General features: G+C 49.4%; 1 protein-coding gene across 3 annotated transcripts in view; it reads left to right on the top strand.

The window, feature by feature from the left end:
• RBL1 (RB transcriptional corepressor like 1) overlaps positions 1-21,213 on the top strand; it is a 1,112,731-nt gene that overhangs the window by 115,836 nt on the left and 975,682 nt on the right. For all 3 annotated transcript variants that reach the window (XM_069652118.1, XM_069652119.1, XM_069652120.1), the window contains one exon: positions 2,433-2,497. In XM_069652118.1, the coding sequence (XP_069508219.1) occupies positions 2,433-2,497 (65 nt within the window). The remainder of the gene's footprint in view (positions 1-2,432; positions 2,498-21,213) is intronic.

The raw sequence follows: 21,213 nt of genomic DNA, 5'->3' as shown, positions 1-21,213 counted from the left end.
TTTACTCTGACACTCCTCTCAATACTGATCTAAATGTACCAGTGTTATATTAATGTCCACAGTGTCCTAGCTATTTAAGTCACCTGAGTGTGTAAGACGTGTCTGTGTGCCATCCCAAATGGGTACTTGCTGATTTAGAGAAATTGAGTGTGTATTTTTGAGTGCATTTGTGTGTTACTATTACATTGCCCCTTCTGAAGAAGGCTTATACAAACTGACTGTTAAATAAATTAATAATAGTTTAATCAAGAAACCTTGTGTGTAATAGTTTATTTTGATACTTGTCACTGTGAATCTGTGTAACCACTCTACTGCTCAAATTGACCCCTCTTGAGATAAGCCTGGCTGCTCAGCCACACTACAACCTGTGTATTACAGGTTTATTCCAAAGGTTGGGTTCCTATTGCCAGGAGGTCAAGGTTGTTGTAGTGCAGCCAAAGGGTACTGCAGCAATTCTTGCCTAATACTCCTGCTCCTTGTAATTTTCGGATTGTTCTCCCAATCTGTCCTCCATTTGTTCTTTCTGGAGGGACCAAAAGAAGGTAGCTAGGCTGGAGTAGTTGCTGCATTTTTTTTTTCAACAATAAATTTTATTAGACATTTCAACAAAGGCAATAGTGTACGCTGACATTATACATTAACATAGCTTTTAGATCCACAATTAGTTATAAGATAGGTTCGACAACATGCAACTCGCTCCTCTACAGGATATATGCTAGAGGGAGCGGGAAGATGGGCCACCCGTGCTTCGCTTTGGACACAGTTTTTTGGTTACTCCCCACCTCCTCCATTGCTGCTGTGGTTCGGATCGCATTGGAGCCATCGAGGAAGCGGGGGCCTTCTGGTGAGAGCTGGGCATCTTTCTGAGTAGTCCATGAATGGCACCCACATGTTTAGGAAGGTGTTCAGATTCCATGCTTGAATCGCCTTGATCTTCTCCGCCACCACGATTTCCCAGCATTTTGACCACCAGAGCTGGGTAGAGGGGCCCTCTGCATGTTTCCATAGCCGGGCCATTGCAATTTTTTATGCCAGTAGAAGGTGTGTGCATAGGTGCGCCATTTGTCCTGACAGCGGGAGAGCCCCTCCCCCAGGAGTATTATTCCAGGATCCCATGGGAGTGTTAGACTGGTGGTAGTCTTGATGTGGCCCACCACCTCTCTCCAATACATTACTGCTTTTGGGCAGGTCCAAAACATTTGAACTAAGGTGCCTTTCTCTGCACAACCTCCAGCAGTTTGTGGAGATGTCCGGATTAGATTTGTTTACTTGGTTTGGGGTGACATACTACCTATAACAGTTTGTAGCCCCTTCCCTGTTTGAGATGCACTGGGTGATTTTGTGAAGCCTGGACCAGATGTTCCCCCAATCTTCAATGTCTATTTCGCGACCAAGGTCCTGCGTCCAGTCTAGCATATATTTCTTTCTTTGTGGGGTCTGATCGGTCCAGTAGGCGGTAGAGTGTGGAGATTCTACCCCGCGATGTTGCTGACAGGAGGTTTGGTCTCTAAGGCTGTGAAGTCTCTGGACCCCTTTTCCCGGATTGCTCTGTGCGAAGCCCAATGCCGCAACTGGGAATACCGAAACCTTTCAGCTTGTTATCTTGAACTTTTCTTTGCATTTCTCAAAATTGATAGGTGAGCCTTCCTCTAGAAAAAACCCTAATTTGTCCAGACCCGCCGCTTTCCATGCCGCGAAACCATGTGGGGGAATTCCCAGGGTGAATTCCGGGTTGTTCCAGAAGGGTGTGAGGGGGTCTAAAGTGCTTTTGCAGCCCCATTTCCGCGCTGCTGTTTTCCATTTTTTGGGTCGTGTTTGTTGTTGCTATGAGGGACCCCTGATTTGCATGAGTTTTTAGGGTTGGCAGGTGCGGGAGGTCGGAAAGAGGGACTGGGCACCAGGCTTCCTCTATTTGTTTCCAGCGTGGGTGATCAGCCGGTTGGACCCAAGTGTATGCGTAGTATAGTTGAGCCGTGCCACTCGGGGCAGTTCCAAGATCCCACCCCCCAACCCTCGGTTACTGCATTTTTACTTTACCATTGCTTTAAAGTAAAATGTAATAGAAGATGCCATGCCTCCTGATGATGATTATTTTTGGGGTTGGGTGGTGTATTGGGATATTCAAAACATGTGAAACAATGAAATATACCAATGCTGGAGAAATAGTTGGTTAACTAACTCCTTATGGATGGACGCTTCCCATGATGTAGAACAAAGTTTACAGGTAACTTTTGGTCCCCACGATCAGACAATCTTTTTGCTTTCTATAAGGGGTGTCCATCCCTGAATATGTTCACAAACTGAACCTATAAGATGAATAACTGAATACTCATTTTTAGTAACTTTGGCTACAGCTATGTAATTGTAAAATCGTTCTGGCTGCATATAAAATGTCATTGTATTAGTGTAATCTTGCTTTCTTTTTTCCATAGAAGAATACCTTGCAGTGTTAAAGATTTATTTAACTTTTGCTGGACCCTGTTTGTGTACACAAAGGGTAAGTTGTGAATATCTACAACCATCAGTTGCATGCATTGTAATTGTTTGATTTAAAGGTGCCTGCTAAACTTAAGACGCGTTGTAGGAAATGCTCCTTATTTTTTTTCTAAATGATGCCGAAGACCTTTTGAAAAAGGATCATTGGAAATGCGAACCTAGCTATGCTTTGGGACTGTGTTCGTATGAAATATGTATACAGGCTCTTTGTTCTGCATTATGCTTACAGTTAAGCAAATGTATATATTGTGGCCTTGACAGTCCTTGGCTTAGTAACTTGGTTGAGTTGGGACCCTTATAGGTTCTATAGATCCACCACCCCATGTATGTATTTTTTATTTATCAAACAAGTCGATCCTCTTCCTCCCCCACCCTAGTCCAACCATAGCCCTGGACCCCCTTTCAAGGACCAAACCTTGTCTTTTACTCTTCCCTCTCCTCCATCCTCTATTAAATTCAAACCCCCCCACCCCAGCCATCCACTCTACCTGACCCCAAACCCCCCCCCCTCCCCTGCGCATGTCTCTTGTTTGGCGCCTGTGGTACTGCCTTATCCATTGTCCAAGGCCACGGAAGTGCTGGCCGTTTTGTGTCCCTTAGAGTTTCGGTGGTCAAATCACCCCCAAAAGTTTCATTTTCCTCGGGCACCATGCACTCCTAGCGTCCCGTTGGAGGAACTTCAGTATCCCGTCCCATTCCATGCGGAAGCATTGCTGTTCCCCCTGGAGGGAGTAGGTAACCCACTCTAGTGCTACCAAGTTCCATACTTTTCCCACTCAATCATGCTCAGGGAGGGAGGGGGCGGGGAAGAGAAATCCTTTCTTTTCCATTTCTGGGCTATGACCAGCACCATGCCGTCGCTAGGATCATCCACACTTTCCTTTGTGACTTGGTTGGTAATTCCTCCAGAAGCCCTCCCAATCCCAAGATGGCCATTCCTACGGTCCCGCTACTTGTACCCCAAAGATCTTTTCCAGTGCCGATTGTATCCCCGCCCAGTATAGATGCCACTTCTTCCACCAAATGTGTTCCCACATTCCCTCCAGCACCTGTCCGAGACCGCCTTATATAATTTGTGTAGTCTCTCGGGAGTCAAATGCCACTGGACCCTCATTTCCGTCCATATTTCTTGTATTTGGATTGCCCTTGTTAGCTTGGGAATTTGTGTTGGCCTCCTCCATTGATGGTGCAATTCCTCCCGTGCCCCCGAAGGAGTTAAATAGCGAGACCGGGTATGGCATTGGAGTTTCCCTGAAGGATTTGTAAAAATCTGCTGAGTATCCGTCCGGGTCCGGAGATTTTCCCCTTGGTAGACATGGTAGACATGCTATGGCAGCCCTAACTTCATCCTCTGTGATAATCTCCTTCCAGCTCAACCCTTTCCAGACTGGTGATCTTGTTTACTGGGCTTGAATCAAGATATTTTATTTGAGCCTGGTCTTTAGGGGCGTTCATCATGTATAAAACCAAGTAGTATCTTGTAAACTTTTTCATAATGTCAGGGAGAGCTGTACTTCTTGCCCCCCTCAATTTAAATTGTTAGTATAGTACTATACAGTTCTTTCTCTCCTCAACATACTTGCCAGTTAGCGGTCTGCCTTAATGTGGTAGCTCTGTCTGAGGTATGTTGGAGATCTCTTGTCTGCTTTCGTTTGAAGAACTTCGAGTTGGCCCTCCTAAGCCGGTACTTCCTCCTAATTGACCCTCCAATCCCTTCACCATGCAGGCCATTATTTGTTTCCGCTTACCTTCCAGATGCGTTTCCTGTCGTCTCATATTGTCTATCCCTTCGAGTTTTCAGGGCTACAAGCGTCCCTCTCCAGGTAGCTTTAAAAGCATCCCATACCATTTGCTGTCTTGTTCCTCCTACGATGTTATTGAGGAAGTAACTCCACTACGTTGTCCCTTACCTCTCCCCTCAGGGTTTTGTCTTTTAGATGCAACTCTTCCCTCACCATTTTTCCCTTCGGACCGACCCACTCAACCGGACACACCTTAGATGCACTCATCTCAGCAGACATCTCCATCCCAACCCTCTCACTACACCTCTCTCCTGGTCCGACCATGCTCTCCTGTCCTCTCATCTGGATCTCTTTGGTCCCCTTGCTAGGCCTCTGCCTGCACTTCCCACACTGCCAGTCTCCTCCTCCCTCATTTGACAGATTAAGTGAGTGTCAGTTGCCACTTTTGCCGCACTTTAATTCCCACTCCAGCCACTGACTCTCACACTGACACATCCCTTGCTAATCTTCACCTCTCCAACACCCTGGACATCCTTTCCCCTGTTATGAGGATCTGCATGAAGCCTTCTGTCAAGCGCAACTCCTGGTGTGAATCCGACCTAGCCTCTCTGAAATACAAGTGCAGAGTTGCTGAACGGAAGTGGTTAGCTTCAAACACATCCACCGCCAGGCCTGCTGCCTGTTCCAAAAGCAATAGACTCCATCAGCATAAAGAAGAGGGCCCATATCCAAGCCTGCATCTCTGAGGCCACTAACAACACGGCGGAACTGTTCAAAATCTGCAAGAAACTCTCCAATCCTACTGCAGTTTCTGCTTCTCCTCGCCATCCCGCACTGAACTGGCCTCGCTCTCCTCTACTCCCCTCCCTCATCGCTCTCCGGCCTCCTTTGGCCCCCTACTTCCCTTCCCTCCTACGTTCCTCCTTTTCACCCATAACACTGGATGTCTCTAAACAAGTCCTCTCTATGAAAGTCCCCTCCAAACAGGTACTCCCCTGCTCCTCCAGAACTATCAAGGACAGCATTGCCTCTCTTGCGGCAGCCTTGGCTGATTTCTGCAATCACTCAATTGCCACTGGCTCCTTCCCACTACCTTCTATACTATTTTTCAGTGTTATGCGAATGACGCTCTGCTCTCTTTCAGGCTCCCCTCAGCCTTCTCTCCTCTGGCTCATTCCTGACTGTCTATCTGCGATTCAAGATTGGTGCGCCTCCAACGATCTCAACCTTAATGCCAGTAAGACTGATATCCTTCTAATTGGGACTCCTGCTCCCGCCTTCCCTCTGTAGGGTTACAGTACTCAGTGGGACTCATATGGTAGCCAGGCCACCAGTCAGCGCAGCAGACAGGCAGTTCGGCGGGGGGGGAATGGTGTACGGGGATATATATATTTTCGAATGGATTGTGTCCTCCCACGTATTCCTCATCTTGTGATAGACTCCCATAGCAGTGATCAATTTGGAGGTGGGAGTGCTAGTTTTTGTTTTCATGGACTGAGTGAAGTACCGCTCTGGCAAATAACCCCTCATTGGAGGAGGAGGCAGTAATGCTTGATAAAGGTATGCATTGATGCCCATTTTTCAAAGCCGCCAAAGTAGCCATTCCCCTAGTGGAGTAAGCACGTAGCCCATCCGGTGGGTCTTTTCCTGCTAATCTGTAGCATTCCAATAGAGCCAGAATGATCCAGCAGGATAGTTTGTTTTGTCACCACTAACCCCAATTTACGACCCATGTAACCCACAAAGAGTTGGTCATCTTGACGTAATTTTGTCATTCTTGAAATGTAAAAGCTGAGGGCCCTCTTGGGGTCCAGTATATGTAATCTCTCCTCTTCTTTTCCCAAATGAGGAGGAGGATAGAATGTTGGTAAAATCATTTTCTGTGACAAATGGATGTCGGAAACTACCTTCGGTAAGAAAGATTGTTTAACCTTAAGAACTACCTTATCCTTGTAAAATATGGTATACTGAGGTTTACATGAGAGCCTGTAGTTCACTAACCCTGCGGGCTTATGTTAATGACACAAGGAGGACAGTTTTTAGTGTTAAAAGCCTCAATGGACAGGAGTGCAGAGGCTCAAATGGTATACATGTTAGGAACTAAGTTTAAATCCCAAGTTGGAACATAAATGGTATTGGTGGATATACATTGGTAAATCATTTTAGGAACTGTATGATTAATGGAATTTTAAAGTAAGAAACCTCCTCCGAGGAGCGCTTAAAAATGGACAGCGCAGCAAGATATCCTTTGATTGTTCCGATCTGGAGCCCCAGATTGGCTAGATGTAACAAGAAATAAAGCACCATTGGGGTGCCACATTGAAAATGGTCCACATCCCTATCTTTGCACCAGTTGCTGGCTGAACTTGTTCCAACAACACTGGTACAAAGATTTTGTTGCTGGCCTTCTGGCTGAAAGCAAAATCTCCATTACGTGATCCGGAAGATCCCAATCCTTGTATCTCAACCTCTCAGAAACCATGCCTGTAGGTTGAGTGTCTTGACCTCTGGATGGAGAACCCGACCTTCCTCTCGCGAGAGAAGATCCTCTCTTTGTGGAAGACATATTGGAGGGCAGATGGACATGTCCAGAAGGTCCGGGTACCACGACCTCCTGGACCAGTCCACGGCAATTAGGATCATGTTTTTCCTGAACCTTCTCAACCTCCTGATTACTTGACGAATCACAGGGACTGGAGGAAACGCGTACAGAAGTGGGAACTTCCAATCCACCACAAACGCGTCTCCTAGAGCTCCTCTTTGAGGAAATTCCCTTGAACAGAACTGTTCGCACTTCCGGTTGACTGCGGTTGCAAAGAGATCCACTTGAGGGGCTCCCCAAAGGGCAAAGATCTCTAGAAGGACTTCCTGAGCTAGCTCCCACACGTGGGAGACTGTGCTCTGCCTGCTCAGAGCGTCTGCCGCTGTGTTCTGCTCTCCGGCTAGGTGAACTGCCAATAGGGACATTCCTTCTCGTGTTGCCCAGAACCAGAGCTGCATCACCTCTCTGCACAGAGGTAGTGATCCTACACCTCCTTTTTTGTTGAGGTAGTACATGGCCACTGTGTTGTCCGTCATTATCAGGACATTCTTTCCCTGTACAGAGGGCAGGAAGGCCTTCAGCGCTAGTCTGATTGCCCTCAGCTCCAATAGGTTGATGTGTAGTTTGGACTCCGATGGATGCCAACGTCCGCTGATTGTCAGATCGCTGGTGTGAGCTCCCTACATCGTGAGTGAGGCGTCCGTTACTACTGTTATCTCCGGCCATGGTTGCCAAGAAGATTCTCCCTTGAAGATGTTGTCGTTGCAAGCCCACCATAATAGATCCTGAGCAACTGCGCTCAGGACTTGCAGAAGATCTGACATATTACCTGAGAATTGGGACCACTGAGTTCTGAGGGCCCATTGGAGGGATCTCATTCTCAGTCTGGCCTCTGGCACCAGAAAAATGCAGGATGCCATGAGGCCGAGCAACCTCAGAAAATCGAAGGCCGGCAGATGCTGGGCTTTCTGGAATTTTGTTACCATCTGCTGATTGTGGAGAGCTCTTACCTCGGGCGCCGAGGCTTTGCCCGAGGAAGTGTCCAAGACTGCTCCGATAAACTGGAGTTGTTAGGATGGTATCATGTGGGACTTCTTGAAATTGAGGGAGAAGCCCAGGTTGTGTAGGAAGTGGCAGGTGATCGACAGATGTTCCTGAGCTTGTTCTGGAGAACATGCTCTGATCAACCAGTCGTCCAGGTAGGGGTAGTTGTGAATTCCCCCCTCTCCTGAGACTCGCTGCCACTACCACCATCAGCTTGGTGAAAACCCTCGGAGCGGAGGTCACCCCGAAAGGCAGAACTCGAAACTGATAGTGAGAACCGCCAACTGCGAACCTCAGGTATTTTCTGTGCTTGGGATGGATTGGCATTTGAAAGTAAGTATCCTGAAGGTCCAATGATACTGGTCTTGAAGCTGGAGAGCCTAAAGGATCTGAGAAAGGGTTACCATCTTGAACTCGTCCTTCCTGAGGAACTTGTTCAATTTCCTTAAATCCAAGATGGGTCTCGGTCCTCCGTCCTTCTTTGGGATGAGAAAAAAGGGGAGTACCAACCTTTATCCTCTCCGCTGCAGGTACACATTCTATTGCACCTTTCTCTAGCAGGGTTAGAATTTCCTGCAAAAGGAGCGGGTTTGGAATTTTGGTAGAGCTGGCTCCCGGTGGATGATCATGAGGTCTTTTTAAGAAGGGAAGGCAGTAACCTTGAGCTACTGTTTCCAGTGCCCAAGCATCTGAAGTAATGCCTCGCCATTCTTTCAGATGCTGAGAGATTCTGCCTTCCACTGGTGTTTTGTATGATAAGACCTCAGAGTGATTTGGAGGCCGGCTGCAGGAGCGGCTGAGGGCATAGATGCCGTTCCTGAAGATGGCTTTGTAATCTTTCCTCGTCCACCAAGAGTGACATTCCTTTTGCCCCTTTGAAAAGCCTGTCCTCTTCCTCTACCAACAGAAGAGTAGTATCGAAAAGGATGACCCCTCCAAGAAAATGAGCCCGACTAGGGTTTCTGAGGCTGTCGCATGGCGGCACTAAGGGATTTAGCTGCTGCTTTTGAGGTCTGTAGTTTTTCTAGGCTCTTATCAGCCTTACTACCAAACAGCCTCGAGCCATCAAAGGGCATGTTGAGAAGTCTGGTCTGCACATCTGGTGCAAACCCCGACTTTCTCAACCACGCAAATCTTCGTAGCACTGTGCTTGATGCCATGGATCTGCTAATACTATTAGCAGTATCCAGTCCAGACTGGAGACATTCCCCCATTGCTTTCTTCCCGTCTTTGACTATATTTAGGAAGCCTTCCCTTTCCTCGCCTTCCAGAATATGTACAGCCGCAGCCGAAATGCATTCCCACAGGGTATGTGTGAACCTGGCCAGAGTACAGATGACAATGGTTGATTTCAAGGCCATGCTACCTGAAGTAAAAACTTAACGAGCCCAAGCATCAACCTTCTTATCCTCCCTATCCGGAGGTATGGTTGGGTATGCTGTCTGTCTCGAAGTAGTAGCAGCCTGAATAACCAGACTTTCTGAAGAAGGGGGTCTATTCAGATATTCTGGATCAGAAGTAGAAGTTCTGTACTTCTTTGGAAGATTGCTGTCTACTGCAGCAATGTTATCAGGTTTTTCCCAGTTCCTTTCAACTGTCCTTTGAAGTGCCCTATGTAAAGGGAGAACTGGATCTTTCTGGGCTCCTCGGACTATTATATCCGTCATATCATCTTGCTCAAAAGTAGGTGAGGCTCTTCCCCAACCCATATACCCTGTTCATCAAACTCCTGTACCCTGAGTCTGCATATTCTCCAGGATTAGGTGCAGCTAACTCCAATTCAGGGGATGTGTCAACACCACTAGCAGAATGTAGAGTTTTGCATAGGTCTCTCATTTTAGTTTCTCTGAAACTTGTGAAAGTTCCTCTGAAACTTGTGCCATATTTTACTCCAAAAGGAGTGACCTCTTGATCCTCCGAGCCAGATTCTTCAAAAATTGAAGACATGGACCTAAAGAAAACTGACTTGGGTAAAGGTGTAAACCTTCTCTCTTCCTCCTGATTTTTTGTCGAAGGAATAGGTGTTTTCTTTGAAGGGGTCGAAGGAACCTTCCACACACTTGACTAAGTCTTCGATAAGGGCGTCGAAGATAGTATAGGCTTTGTTGTTGAAGCTGTCGGCGCCGATGGCGTCGACGAAGTTGCACTCGACCGACAAATTCTGCTTTTTATGAGGGATCGGAGAAACACTCCATCCTCGAGGATCTCTCGACGATTTGTCGACTCGAGTTTTATGATACTACTGGGTTTTACTGCCGTAGTTCCCGACTTCCCTGTGTCGTCCCGTGGAGCGACCAGGGTCTGGCTTTTCTGAGGTTTCTTTGAGGGGGTCGAGGCCGCATTCTCAAAGACCTGCATCATTTTTCTTCTAAAATGTTCCCATTTTGTATGGGAATCCCATCTTGTTGGACATCGAACCAATTCAGTCGATGTATCGGATGATGACGATTGAGATCTGTCTCCTTTTTAGTTTTTAGAAGACGAAGAAGATCGTCTCGACCTACTATGAGATTGGGATCTCTTCAAATGTTTGACGTTCCGATTCCTTTGGATCGGACGATTTCTTATGCTTTTTCGACGAGGCCTTCGAAGTGGCCTTTGACGCCTCCTGCCCCATCGCTAACTTTTCCTCTCACGGAGGGCCTTCTCTGTCATCGACTGACAGGAGCCACAGTCGCTGGTTCGATGATCTGAACCCAGACACCAAAGACAGATACGGTGAGGATCGGTGATAGACCTCTTCGACCTGCAGTCAATACACTTCTTAAACCCAGTTTTTGGTGTAGAAGCAGTTTATGAATACATTTTCTGACAGAAAATCTCGAAGCGTGCCGTTCACGAGAGCAAAGCAATCGGAAAAGCGGAACTGAAGCCAATGGGCTCGGCTCGAGCTACTTATACCATCAGTGACGTCGACACGGAACGGAGCCCGTCTAGGGACAATCGACACCTCGAACACAGCGTCCTCTGGCGAAAAAATGTTTGCGAAGCTGGCGATAACGAGTTACCAGAAGATGAGGAATACGTGGGAGGAACATCCAGTCGAAAGAACGTTACAGTTGGTAAGTAACTTGTTCTTCTGAGGCTTGTAGAATCTGCTTAGATCACATGCTGTGCATAGGTCGACATCTAGTGGAAGCTGCAGAGTATTACAGTTTGTTTTTCGAAACTCGAAAATGGTCGTCGACATAGGGCGTGCCAGTAATACTATCCCTAGTGAGACGTCCACTGTACCCATGATCCCTCACGTGTGTAGGACCCTCAGATTGTTTTTTTCCGCCATACTTGTCGAAGCATAGTTGCGGAGTTCCCTGGCTTTCAGCCATTTGTGATGAATTATTCATAAATTCTCTGTTCCTCCTCTGTTCCTCCTATCCCATGTCGAGACTCCGAAGATAGACGCCAGTACTGAAGAACCAACAGCCGTTGAGACTGCACGACAGACTTTGGGCCTCAGAAGGCCTCTGGCCTCGGCCCTGCAAGTAGGGAGAGTGGGGGGTGGACATACTCATACTCATACTCGTTTATTTCCTACATACGACCTTAATATAGTCTGCCATATAGTAACATATGGAGAGTACTCTTAAATTCTGCCCCAAGTGCAACCGTAACTTCCCTTGGGTGGATAAGCATAACACCTGTAATCTCTGTTTGCCTAGGGACCACCCCAAAGCCAATTGCAGAGCGTGTGAGCTCTTTAAAGCTAAAACAATTAAGGACCGCTCCACCAAACGTTGGGCCCATTACGCCAGGCAACTTGAGGCCATGGGCACTGTGGGTTCCTTCAGTGATGGCAGCAACGCTGCCGTTTCGGACAGCAAAGGCACTGGAGTGTCGTTGGACACCCAAGTGTGCGCCCCCGACCTTGGAGGACTGTCCGGCGGGGCAGTTATGAGGACCACACCCGGCAGCATAAGTGCTACCCATACACCTACATCTAAACACACTAACCCCTCCCGAGACTCGACACGCGTGTCGAGCGATCGGCAGAAAAAGGCACAAAGAGCGGTCCGCAGATTCGGTGTCCTCTGGGCGTTCTAGGTCTTGATCGCCTCACGACACACAGTAACGTCTACGATTGCTAAGGGTGCCACGCTTCCTAAAGTCACAGAGGTCTGGTCGTCAGAAGAAGAAACCGACCTTCACCCACAAGCAGCACGTTCAAAGTCGGCTCCGGCAGTTCGTTCTACGTCTGCCACCGAGTCTCGATGTCCCCCTTCTAAATCCTTAGACCCTAAGGAACCCACCCCCGAATCTTGACGCCAGGCGTCGAAAGATTCAGGGAAGTCCAAGGAGTCAGGGAAAACATGCCTCCACACATGGGAAAAGGGACAAACAGAAAAAACCGTCTGAACACCAGGTTCAAAAGGACAAACATAGATCTTCTGATAAGACCAAGACCCCCCTGATCCTGTCACTAGGCCTAAAGTTGTCCCTCCCACTCCAGAGGATATGGGAATGGAAGATGAACCTCAACAAGAGGTGATCGTTCCCAGTTCTAAGGAATGGAGCGCTGAAGACATCGACATGGTGATGAGGCGAATGCCTCATCGCACATTTTTATGAGAAAAATCCTGATTACTTTCTGAGCCATCAGCATACCCCTGCTACCTCTACTCCTTCCAGATCCAAAGACCCTCAGCCTCCTAGTAGGAGACCTCGCACTGAGACTCCAGTTCAGGGCCTGATTTCGGACCCACTCACTGTTCAACCTTACCATCAGTATGCTGAAGATCCAGACATACCAATACTGGACGACCAGGCAGGGGTAGAATATTATGGGGACGATGAGGACCAGGATGAGGAGGAGGAGGAAGACTAGGCAGAGGCCTATAATCTCGACTCCCTTATCCCCAAGGACCCACCAGTGAATGACTCACCTGTGGATAATCAGCGATTACTAAATGAGGTCTTAGCTAAAGCTGCAGAACACTTTCAGATAGACCTTCAAGGGGCTCAAGAAGAGAGGGACTTTGCAGAGGAAATTATGGGGGATAGGAAATCTGTTGCTCAAGCCATACCAATTCTGAAATCCATTCAACGCAGAATTGATCCCTCCCTCCTCACCCCTAACCTTACCCGGGCAGTCAACCCAAGAATAGACAAATTAAGGGCCGCCCCCTCCGACCCAATTTATATAAGGGGTCAGCTTAAACCTGACTCTTTGGTGGTCACAACTTCCAGAAAGAGGGCGCGTACACCTCTAGCATCCTCTGAAGCTCTCCCAGACATGGAGAGTAAGAGGATATATGGGCTAGGAAGGAAAGTGGTTTCCACCACCGCTTACCAGGCAAGAATTGCTAATACCACCACTCTGCTGGCAAGTTACAATTGTCACCAATGGGAGCAGGTAGCTGCCCTCATTGCCTCCGCACTTGAACCTCTAAAGGGCCAGTTGGCCCAGATTGCGTCAGAAGGGAGATCGGTGTCCGGATGCATTCTCAAGGCGACTTTTGACACGGCAGACAATGCAGGCCGGCTCATCGCAGAGAGCGCAGTCATCAAGAGACATGCTTGGCTAAGGCAGTTGGGGTTCAAACCTGAGACACAAGCCACTCTAATTGACATGCCGGTGAAACCATATATCTTGTTTGGGAAAGCAGTGGAAGAGACACTCAAAACAGCTAAAGATGAATGAGACCCTTGAGTCCCTTGGTCAGCTAACCAATGAACCCACGAACCAATGAGGGAATAATAATTTTCGTCGCTCCCGCGGCCAGAATTCCCAAAGAGGGTCCAATTACTCCCAAGGGCAAGGTACATCGTGGGAAACAACCAACAGGGTACCCAGAATTTCACCAGAGGTCAAAAAAGGGGCAGCGGTAGAGGGAGAGAGGCAGCCCCGGTAAAGGCAGTACGCCTCCCAACAAACAGTGACGCTCCGCTCAGGGTCCCTTCCCATGCATCCCCAGTAGGGGGGCGCATTTCCAGCTTCACCCACGCATGGGAAGGGATCACATCAGACAGATGGGTGCTGTCCACAGTGTCCGCATGATACTGCATCGAACTGTTGGAGCTCCCCCGCGACCATCCTCCATGACAGAAAATACACTCCTTGGAGCACCAAAGAATACTCCTCGAGGAGATTGTCATTCTTCTTGCAAAGGAGGCGATCGAACTCATCCCGGGCAACCAGGTAAACAAGGGTATTTATTCAACTTACTTCCTTGTGCCAAAAATAAGATCTAACAATGCGCCCATTATTAGACTTACGCCTTGCAAACAAGTATGTCAAGCCTCAAAAATTTCACATGACTACCCTCCAAGAAGTAATCCCCCTACTAAAGAATGGAGATTACATGGCAACATTGGACATGAAAGATGCCTATTTTCATATTTACATGTTCGCAGCGCACAGAAGATTCTTGCGCTTCAAGGTGAACAGTCAGCACTACCAGTTGTAGGTGCTGCCCTTCGGTATAGCCTCGGCTCCAAGGGTATTCACCAAGGTACTGGCGGTGGTGGTGGCGCACCTACGCAGGGAGGCAATCCCAGTGTACCCTTACCTCGACGACTGGCTCATCACGGCGGAGACTCCAGTAAATTGCAGATCCAACATCCAAAGATTGATCAACCTCATCTTCGAATTGGGATTCTCAATCAACGAGAAAAATTCAAGCCTGGTGCCAAGCACCTCCAAACAGTTCTTAGGAGCTGTCCTAAACACTCAAGAGGGGTTGGCCTTTCCATCAGAGGAAAGAATTCAGAACCTATTACTGCAAATTCCTCATTACCAGTTCGTTCGTCAGATAAGGATTCGCAAGGCGATGTGTTTGCTAGGCAGGATGGCGTCATGTATTTACCTGCTTCCCCACGCGCGCCTGCGACCCATGCAGGAATGGTTGCCGACAGTGGTCTCAGGCAAATGGTCAGTGGGACGATCTAGTGGTCGTTTCGCCAACACTAGTACAGAGTCTTCGCTGGTGAACAAGGGAGAATCTTTTTTTAAAAAAAAATATTTTTTGTTTTGCAGGTACAAACAAAGCACAACCAAGGTAAATCGTTAACACTTAGTCACTACGTTTAAACATTTAAACACACAGGTATACACTTCTTCCTGGCATCTGGCTCATCTTTGCATATATTGTAAAGTTGTTACATCTAATAGTCTTGAGTTCATTTCGATCGCTTGTATCAGTTCACTGCTCAGCGTTCAGTGTCTCTATGGCTCTTCTTTGTTAGCCTTCAGTTGTCCTCCCACCTTTGCCATATCTTGGCCGCCTTCTCTGGGCACCCCCTTGTGGTGTACACTCTCGCTTCCATTGGCACACACATGTCTACATCCGTTACCCATTTGCCGTAACAAGGGAGAATCTTGCAAAGGGGAAATCCTTTTACGATCCAAAAATACAGGCTGTAGTCGCTACAGACGCATCCCTCTCAGGATGGATAGCACACCTCATTCACCACACAGTGCAGGGCCTCTGGTCTCACACAGTGGCCAAGAATCATATCAACCTGCTAGAGCTTCTGGCAGTCTTCAGCGCTTCGAGCGTTCCAACCCCACCTATCGAACCTGTCAGTGCAGATACTAACGGACAGCACAACAGCAATGTTTTACATAAACAAGGGGGCACTTGTTCGCAAAATCTGTCCAAGCTTGCCCAGAAAATTTGGATATGGGCACTCAGAAGGAACATTTACCTGACATCTTAACATGTTCCAGGGGATCTCAATTCACTAGCAGATGTTTTGAGCAGAGACCCCCTCCCGGAAGAACACGAATGGTGTCTACACGAAGAAGTCGTAGGAGACCTCTTCTCACAGTGGGGTTTCCCCACTATAGACCTATTCGCCACAAGCGAAAACAGACAATGCCCAGGATTTGCATCCAGGTTCCACCAGCCAGGCTCCATGGGGAACGCTCTATGGATGAACTGATCGGGATGTTTGCCTACGCTTTTCCACCAACCACTCTGATGAGGAAGGTGATCAACAAGATGCACAGGGAATCGATGACGCTCATCCTAGTTGCCCCCATGTGGGCGAGACAACCGTGGTTCCCGCACCTGCGCAAACTGGCAGTGTGCGAACCCATCAGACTCCTGTGCTGGCACAACCTACTATCCCAGCAGGAAGGACAAACAGTGCATCCTCAACCCAACTCAAGGAACTTGGCAGTATGGCTCCTGAAGTCCTAGAGTTCGGCCATCTCAATCTACCACAGAGATGCATGGATATCCTTAAAGAATCAAGGAAACCAAACACAAGACACTGTTATTTTGATAAATTGAAGAGATTCGTTATTTGGTGCAATCCTTCCAATATTGTCACCTACATGCTCCACCTGCGGGACGCAGGGTTGGTATTTAATTCACTCAAGGTACACCTGTCGGCGCTGTCAGCCTACACCACCTCCCATAACAAGGTGTTGTGGTAGAAAGTACTAGTGGTTAAGGCCTTTATGGAAGGGGTAAAGAGACTCCACCCTCCAATTTCTAACCCACCATCAGGATGGGACCTTAATGTGGTGCTTGCTAAACTCATGCCCCCCCCCCCCTTTGAACCCATGTATAAAGCTAGTCTCAAACACCTGACCTATAAAACTGCCTTCTTAGCCATTACATCCATAAGAAGGGTCAGTGAAATTCAGGCTCTGTCAGTGCAGGAACCTTTCTTTACTGTTCATAAGGATAAACTGGTTCTGCGAACTCAACCTAGGTTCTCACCTAAGTTCATTTCAAAATTCCATGTTAACCAGTCCATTGAGCTACCGGCCTTCTTCCAAGAACCCAAGACCTCTGCTGAGGTGAAACTACACACACTAGATGTGCCAAGAGCGGTCCGCTATTACGTAGACAAGACCAGACCGCTAAGAAAGACAGATCAACTGTTCGTCTCCGTAGCTACAGGCAGAGAAGGAGATCACTTTACTAAAGGTGCCATTTCTAAATGGATAGTCAAATGTATCCAGTTGTGTTACTCCCTTTCAGATAAAACTTTTAAACCAAGGGCCCACTCTACAAGAGGCACTGGGGCCACTCTGGCTTTCATTGCAAATGTACCCCTTGACACCATTTGCAAAGCAGCGACATGGATCTCTATTGTCACTTTTACTCAGCACTACTGCATTGACACTCATTCTAAGACAGATACTCAAGTGGGACAAGCGGTTCTAAGACATTTATTTGCTCATGACCCTTCCCACATCCCACCTTCTTCTAACACTGCTCGCTAATCTATGCACAGCATGTGATCTATGCAGATTCCGCAAGCCTCAGAAGGGATACATTACTCACCGTAATTGTATTTCTGATGCTTGTATCTGCTTAGATTCACATTTGCCTGCCCTTCCTACCCTCTGAGAGAAGGCGCATGGATGCTTGTAATCTTATCTTTATATCTGCTTGGATACTCTGTACTCGCGCTACTCCTCGTGCTACATCATGTCAGAAAAAAATACAATCTGAGGGTCCTACACGCGTGAGGGTACATTGGACGTCACACTAGGGATAGTATTACTGGCACGCCCTATGTCGACGCCCATTTTTGAGTTTCAAAAAACAAACTGTAATACTCTGCAGCTTACACTAGATGTCGGCCTATGCACAGCATGTGAAGCTAAGCAGATACAAGCATCAGAATACGATTACGGTGAGTAATGTATCCCTTATATAATATATATACATTTTTGGGGGAGTGTGTATATATCTATATCTAGTAAAACGAGTTGCACTCTAAGAAATCCTGTGAGCTGAAGCATTAGGTCCAAATCCAGTGATTGTAAAAAGCAGTCTTCATTAGTGCATCAAACGCGAGTTAAAAGCCGTACAAATGCGGCATTTCCCAAAAGGAAAAATCAAATCTGAAAGTTCGGCAGCTTCATAACTCGTTTCGCGACAGGCATGTTGCTTGTTCACATGAGCTGCCTATGTGAGTCAGGGTATACATGTAGGAGGAGTTCAGGGTCACAGTACAATATTAGCAACACAAAGGACAAATACCTCTTAATATACGCTTTCAAACACATTGTGTTTTCCACGTTTTCAGACATGTTGTGCTTTCCACGCTGCATAGATGCAAATGCACATTGAAACACAAACAAGTGTTGGACCTTGTGGGAACTGTGAATCTTTGCGCTATTGTTCTGGTGCTTGTGTGGACTTCCTCCCTTATTAGCCTGTCACCTGTATGGGGATCTCGGAACGGGACAGCTCCTGCTTCCCAGTATTTATGGATAGTTATATTGGTAACTGAGATCCAAAAGTCATATTTTGGTGCTGACCAAGTGATATTTGATATTTAATCAATATTAATTTCCACACTAAGTGTTTGCAATAATTATTGGTTTGTTTGTAACGTGCTTCAAACAATGGTTGTCACTCTTGTGACATTCATTCTAGTTGGTCCTTTAAACAGTATGTCAAGTGTGTAAATGCCATAACTCACAATAACATGAGTAGTGGTAAAAGTAATAATATGCACAATGTAATAAAATAAAATGCACGAGGGCCACCAGGGGGCGCACAGGCAATGGCTGCCTGAGTGCACAGCTCCCGCTGAAGCCTGGTGATCAGAGGGGATTGAGCCCCCCCCCCCCGAAACCCCCCAGCAGGCCCAACTCGGTGGATCGATTCGGTGGCCCCCCACCCCCCGGGCCCTCAACGAACGAAAGAGCGGGGCTTGAGCTCACTGGGTTGCCGGAGATCGAGACCCGTGGCTCCCGGGCGGGAGACACAGCAGGGCCTGAGCGGCTTCGGAGCCGTGGGAATAGCGCTCCCTCCCCGGGCACACACGGACTCGCTGCCCGGCCAGCCTTCCCTCCCCCTGTGACTGCCCCCCCCCCCCCCCCTCTGGGCACGGGGAGCGACCCGGTCGGGGTCCGGGCCCCAGCGACATCGGAGAGGCGGCCGCGGAGCGTGGGACGGCTCCCTCCGCCCCTTGCCCCCCCCCCCCCACACCCCGACCCGAAGCACAACACGCCGGGATCTCCCGTGCGGAAGGAGGCGAGAGCATGCCCGATACCCGGGGGACTGAGACAGCGCCACCAGGGTCCCGGCGCCACCCCCCCCCCAGTGGACTGAGTGGAAATAGCGGAGCGGCGGCCTGCTGGAGACTGTTGCAGCGGAGTCACAGAGGGCCCAGGAGTCGCACCCCACAGGTGAGCGGGCAACGGGGTGAGGGCCTCCCTGCACCCCGCTCGAGAGGAGAGGGGCCCCTGGAGCACGAGGGCAACCGTTGTGGAGATTCAGTTGGTGGCTCCAGTCCTCCCCCCAACCCCCCCCCCCCTCGGGACACAGAGGCAGCGCAACCGGACGCGGGGGCGACCAAGGTGCGAGGCCCCCGCCCGCTGTCGGTGGGGCGTGTGCCCGCCCAGAGGTGCCCCCCCCCTTCGAGACGAGAACTTACAGGCCCGGAGCGTGAGCCATGGTGCCGCCCCCCCCCACCGCTCTGCGGGAAAGGCCCTCTTGGTCTGGACATAGGGGCCCCTTGGTCATCATCACCCCTCCACAGGGAGGCCAGAAGAGGCCCCTGCCTACCACGAGGAGCTGAGACAGGGTGTGAGGCCCCCGCCTGGGAACAGGTGGGGCGTGTGCCCGCCACCTCCGGACTTTAACATCCCCTCTGGGACATCTGAGGAGCATATAACTCAAGCGAGGGGTGACCCTGCCTTGCTTTCCCCCCCCTAGCACGTGCCCAGTCGGAACTCCCCGGGAAGAAAGCAGAGGACTGGCCCAGAGGGGACCCTCCACCCCCTGCCGGGGCCGCGGGGGTCTGGACGGCGGGGCATAGGAAAGCGCCACATGAGCTGGTGGGAAGCCTTGCCGGGATACCGCTTCCAGGAGGTCGCAAGAGGTGACAAAGGCACGAGCCGCAAAAGGACTATGGCCCAATCGGCAGACGCAGCCCTCTCCTCGGCGGCAATGGAAAGGGGCTTTGCCTCGATCTTGCAGGAAATCGGGGACATGCGCTCCGACATTGCCCAGAAATTTGAGAAAATGGACCAAAGGGTGGATAAGGTCGAGGACAGACTTTTACAGGTCGAGACCACCTACCAATCGTCAACAGCAGCCCAAGACGTACAAATATTTATGAGGCTGGAGGCCCTGGAGAGGAGGGACGAAGAAAGGGCCCGGCAGATGGACGATTTCGAAAACGGGGAGAGGAGGAACAACCTCAGAATCTTCGGGGTGCTCGAAATGGAAGGGGAAACGGAGAGGGACGTCACCCGAGCGGTGCGTGATATCATCACCCTCCTGTTCGTGGAGAAGATGACCACCGAGCTCACATTCGACAGGGTGCGCAGGGCGGGGGCCCCCGGTCGATTTTGGACCGGTTCCACTACTACTCGGAGAAGACGAAAGTTCTGGAGGAGGCCAGAAAGGCCAGGGAAATCACCTATAATAACGCCCAGGTCTCCATATACCAGGACCTCGCTGCCTACACGCTGGCCAGGCCTAGAATGTGCTGCCCCCTTACACAGGTGCTGAAGGAGAAGGGTGTGCGCTACAGATGGGGCTACCCTTTCTCCCTGACTTTTGAATACATGTGCCAACGATCGACCCTGATCACGGAAGAAGACATAGGGGAGCTATACAGGAGTACACAGTGGACATAAACCCCCGAAGGGGTCCTTCGGGGCCCGTCCGGTGAGGGGAGAAGGCGCACTGGTGCGAGGAAATTCAGGAAAATGAACACCCCCTCACCATCGAAGGACGGAGAACGTAATGACTCTGAGGACTGAGAACAGGGACGTCCTGGTGTGCCCTGGTCAGAGGGGCGCATACTCAGAGGATTTACTACTAACACCGTCCCCACATTCAGCAACTAGGTGGGGTCCATAGAGTGGACACAGCCGCGGGGGGGACTTTGGGGGCTCAAGGTAATGTGCTTCTTACGCAGATTGCCTGGCCGAGGTGGGCAGGCTGGTGGTTCGGCCAAAAGCCAGCGATGGCAGAACTATTTGGCTGGACGCCGGGGCAGGGGGAGGGGGGCAACACGGAAGTTGGGGCAGTTCAGTTATGGTTCGGGGAGGGGGGGCAGTTGGGGTTTTGTTCTAGGCCCACCCGGGGTGATGGGGAGGGGGGAGAAGGTGAACATAGAGCTGAACTAAGGGAGCATGCAAGGAAGAGCACTGGGAAGACCTTGACCGAGAGAGAGGAAATTCTAGATCATGGCTGACAGTCTGCCCGCCCTGGGTGTGGGTTCACTTAACGTACGTGGCTTAAATACCCCCACTAAGAGATCCCTGGTCTGTAGGGAATTTAGAAGGGCCCACCTAGATTTTCTCTTTGTGCAAGAGACTCACTGGCCGCGGGGGAAGGAGCCCAAATTGCGGGGAGGGGGAATCGGGGAGCTCTACAGTGCATCCCACAAGTGCAAAAAGAGAGGGGTCGCCATTTTAGTAGCGAAGAGTGTGGGCTTCGAGAATGAAGCCACGTTGAAAGA

This window comes from Ambystoma mexicanum, chromosome 3p, assembly GCF_040938575.1.
Source record: "Ambystoma mexicanum isolate Mex_15411 chromosome 3p, UKY_AmexF1_1, whole genome shotgun sequence".
Taxonomy (NCBI): domain Eukaryota; kingdom Metazoa; phylum Chordata; class Amphibia; order Caudata; family Ambystomatidae; genus Ambystoma; species Ambystoma mexicanum.
The sequence above is the reverse complement of the archived record's forward strand: the minus strand, read 5'-3'. Positions and strand labels throughout refer to the sequence as shown.